The 4,432-nt window shown below is 43.6% G+C and overlaps 1 protein-coding gene across 1 annotated transcript in view; it reads left to right on the plus strand.

The window, feature by feature from the left end:
* The first annotated feature begins 6 nt into the window (after positions 1 to 6).
* The window catches only part of LOC121955791 (kinase D-interacting substrate of 220 kDa B-like), a 6,011-nt gene continuing 1,585 nt past the window's right edge, over positions 7 to 4,432 (plus strand). The window contains exons 1-9 of the mRNA XM_042503873.1: positions 7 to 69; positions 702 to 803; positions 901 to 999; positions 1,551 to 1,748; positions 1,909 to 2,007; positions 2,509 to 2,607; positions 3,075 to 3,173; positions 3,334 to 3,511; positions 4,227 to 4,391. Coding sequence (XP_042359807.1) covers positions 955 to 999; positions 1,551 to 1,748; positions 1,909 to 2,007; positions 2,509 to 2,607; positions 3,075 to 3,173; positions 3,334 to 3,511; positions 4,227 to 4,391 — 883 coding nt within the window. The 5' untranslated portion in view covers positions 7 to 69; positions 702 to 803; positions 901 to 954. The remainder of the gene's footprint in view (positions 70 to 701; positions 804 to 900; positions 1,000 to 1,550; positions 1,749 to 1,908; positions 2,008 to 2,508; positions 2,608 to 3,074; positions 3,174 to 3,333; positions 3,512 to 4,226; positions 4,392 to 4,432) is intronic.

Here is a 4,432-nt window from a genome sequence, read left to right on the forward strand (position 1 = left end):
TACAAAGGTCGTGTGGAGGTCACCAAACTGCTGCTGGAGAACGGAGCAAACCCCAACACTACAGGACAGGTAACACACACGCACACACACACACACGCACGCACACACACACACACACACACACACACCGAGAACACAGCTGAAACTTATAATTCTGCCTTTAGGAAATGTACGATGTGACCGTCAGAAATGAGGCGTTTCTGTTATTTTGTCCTCTGAATATTAGAAACTTCTGAATTTCACGCAGTTCAGAACGTCCATGCCAAACCACGTCCAAGGTGGACCTTCTGCAGAGGAGGTCCAAAAGTGCAAACGCCCGCCCTCAAACGGGTGACATCTCGCCGACTGCAGCCAACACAAAAACACCCCCGTCTCTGACTGTCTGTGCAGGAGAACAGAGAGAAAGACGTTTTTAAAGACATGTAACTGAAATAACTCCTACGATGGCGTCAGCTGAATATAAGAAGCTTTGTAGGCAGAAAAGGCGTCGCTGGACTCAACAGCTGTTCCTGATAAAGTGACCACGGAGTGTAAAAGAATCAGCTGTGAAACTGTTGATGAACACACTGAGAGGACAGACGACAGAGACGACAGGGTTACTTCAGTCAAATGAAAAATGAAAGAGCTCATTATACTGACATCTGCTGTCCGTTTCTGTCTCTGTCCGTCCCTGTCCCTGTCTCTGTCTGCATGTCTCACAGCAGTACAGCGTGTATCCGATCATCTGGGCCGCCGGTCGAGGACACGCCGACATCGTCAAAGTGCTGCTGCAGAACGGAGCCAAAGTCAACTGTTCTGACAAGGTGGAGACAAACTACAACACAACAACAACCAAGTAAACAATAAAACACGATAAACAATGTTCCTGTGTGTGTGTGTGTGTGTGTGTGTGTGAGACAGTATGGGACCACTCCTCTGATCTGGGCGTCCAGGAAAGGACACTTTGACTGTGTGATGCACCTGCTGGAGAGCGGAGCCGATGTCGACCAGGAGGGGGCGGTACGACCACGCACACGTATTATTACTGCACCATCAGTGCTGCGGAGTACTGCACTGCAGTAGTAGTATTGTCTGTCTGTTTCTAAGTAGATACAAATAGTTACAAAAATCTTTTTTTAGTGCTGATTGATAAAAGTCTGAAAAAGGTATAAAAATTTTAAAGGAAAAAAACACTTTTTATCTACAGAAAGAAAAGGGCCAACAGTTCTTTCTTTAAAACAACTGCCAAAAAAGAAAAAAAGATTCTTAAAAACACTGCAAAAACGAGAAAAGACAAAAAACAAACCTGTTTTTTTAAAGAAAGTAATTGCAAAAACATTTTAAAGGAAAGAAAATCGTCTAAATTCTTTGCTTTGAATATCTGCCATAAAAAAGAAATGTAAAGGATTATTGATGATCGTTTCAAAAACTGTATAATCTTTAAAATTTGCCTCAAAGTCCTGAAAAAAAACCTGGAAGTTTTTTTGTAAAATGTGTGTGAACCCTTTGTTTTTGTTATATTGTGTTCTGACGCTCTGTGTGTGTATGTGTGTGTGTGTGTGTGTGTGCAGAACTCGATGACGGCTCTGATCGTGGCGGTGAAAGGCGGTTACACCGAGGTGGTGAAGGAGCTGCTGAAGAGGAACCCCAACGTCAACATGACCGACAAAGATGGGAACACGGCGCTGATGATCGCCGCCAAGGAAGGCTACACCGAGATCGTCCAGGACCTGCTGGACGCCGGCACCTACGTCAACATCCCAGACCGGGTGAGACGAGGTCACATGATGTGTTGACGAGGGCGTGGCCTTAGGAGTCACATGACAAATCTGCGCAACAGTTTCTGATGTCAAAATCTTTTAAAAATACATTTTTCTGCTGCTGAGGAGAAAAAAACAGATACTCACTCAATCTGTGTGTGTGTTACAGAGTGGGGACACGGTGCTGATCGGAGCAGTGAGGGGGGGTCATGTGGAGATTGTCAGAGCTCTGCTGCATAAATACGCCGACATCGACATCAGAGGACAGGTGAGAACACAGAGACAAAACAAATAGTTATTTGGACTAACGTTTCCGGAGGTACTGCTGGTTAAACAGCTCATACGGTCATGAAAAACCTGGAAAAGACCTACAATTTGAGAACAGCAATTTCCACAACTATATAACTAAAAATACAACTTTTGTATTTTGAATTTTGTTTCACCAACTTATACAATAACACATGATGCGTTAAAGGATCGTCGGAAATTTAAGCATCAGACAATAATTTCTGTTTTTACAGTTTCCAGCTGTAATAAATGAGGTCATTTTTTTGTAATTTTTAAAGAAAACGTGCAAAAATCACAAAAAAAGACAAATCACCAAAATGTGTTCTTTGGAAACATTACCAAAAAGACTTTGAAGAAAAAAATGTTTTTTAAAGAGTGAAAATGGGTCCTGGAAAAGTCCTGGAAATGTTCTGGTAAAATGTGTAAAGCAGTAATAATTGAAAAGTACAGTGATGGTGTGAGCTGATGTTTCTGTTTCCAGGAGAATAAAACTGCTCTGTACTGGGCCGTGGAGAAAGGAAACGCCACTATGGTGAGAGACATCCTGCAGTGTAACCCCGACACTGAGACCTGCACCAAGGTGAGACCCCAACACACCTGAGAACACCTGACAACACTTCAATACACATGAGAACACCTGACAACACTTCAACACACCTGAGAACACTTCAACACACCTGACAACACTTCAACACACCTGAGAGCACCTGAAAACACTTTAACACACCTGAAAATACTCCAACACACCTGAAAACACCGGGGGTGACCCAAAACCACTTTAACACGTCTGACAACACCTGAAAACACCTTGGAACACCTGGATACATCTGAAAACACTTCAACACACCTGAAAACACTTAAATACACCTGGACACACCTGGACACAGTGGACAGATGACGCCTGCTGGCCCCTCGCGTCTGCAGAGTTTCTTGTATCTAATACGTGGTGTGTAAATCTCGGCGTACCTGTTGTTCTCCGAGCTGCTGCTGTAAACGGCGTGCAGGTGTTTGCAGGCAGGTGTTGTGACGTCGTGTTTCCTGTTTCAGGATGGAGAGACGCCTCTGATCAAAGCCACCAAGATGAGGAACATCGAGATCGTGGAGCTGCTGCTCGATAAAGGAGCCAAAGTGTCGGCTGTCGACAAGGTGAGAACAACAACGATGTGTTAACGTTTACGCTAACAAACACTAACGAGACGTGAAACTGAGGCTAAAATGAGCCCTTCAAAATAAAATTAGCATGAAAACTTGACTTTCTTCGCCCGTGCTGGATCAGTTTGACCTCTGTACTTCCTGTTTTCCTCAGAAAGGAGACACGCCCCTCCACATCGCGATCCGTGGGCGGAGCCGGCGCCTGGCCGAGCTCCTCCTCAGGAACCCCAAAGACGGCCGCCTGCTGTACCGACCCAACAAGGCCGGAGAGACGCCGTACAACATCGACTGCAGCCACCAGAAGAGCATCCTCACGCAGATCTTCGGAGCACGTACGTTCACGAAGCGATCGCATCTCTCCGGTTAACAGGATATTCAGGTTCCAGTGAGATCCAAAGGGTTAAAATACAGATCAGTACTTTTCTATATGTAGCCGAAGTCGACAGACTATAATAATCATAGTTCAGGACAGGAAACAGCTGATAATAACAATAATAATAATTTTAAACGTCAGCTCCGTTTAATCAGTTGATCTCAGCTCAGCAATAAACACCCGAAAAATCAAAAAGCCAAAAAGTTTCAAATAGATACTGGAATAAAATGTAAATGTAGAAAAGTATAAATAAATAAATATAACGAATCAGTGCAACATTACGTGAATAAATGTATAAATAAATACATGAATGAATAAATAAATACATTAAGGAGTGTCTAAATAAACACAGGAATAAAAAAAGAAATGAATAAACAGAGAAATAAATGAATGAAAGAACAATGAAATACTTCAATTACAGAAATAAAGTACAAGAATAAAGGAGTAAATACGGGTTGAAATAAATCTGGAAATAAATAGATAAATGCAGAAATAAATGAATGTTCGTGGTTTTTTTTCATGTTTAGTGTCTGTTTCTTCGGACAAAAAGATAAAAACAAACGAGAGAAACGTGTTTTTAGGATGAACACTGAGACACGATGACGGTCATTTTAGATCTTCCAGCTAACGTGAGTCTCATAACGCTCATCTGTGACATTCGTGTCCCCCTGCAGGTCACCTGTCCCCCACAGAGACGGACGGGGACATGTTGGGTTACGACCTGTACAGCTCCGCGCTGGCGGACATCCTGAGCGAGCCGACCATGCAGCCCCCCATCTGTGTGGGTCTGTACGCCCAGTGGGGCAGCGGCAAGTCCTTCCTGCTCAAGAAGCTGGAGGGTGAGTACACACACACACACACACACACACACACACACACA

The sequence above is a fragment of the Plectropomus leopardus genome, chromosome 16 (genome assembly GCF_008729295.1).
Source record: "Plectropomus leopardus isolate mb chromosome 16, YSFRI_Pleo_2.0, whole genome shotgun sequence".
Classification (NCBI taxonomy): Eukaryota; Metazoa; Chordata; class Actinopteri; order Perciformes; family Serranidae; genus Plectropomus; species Plectropomus leopardus.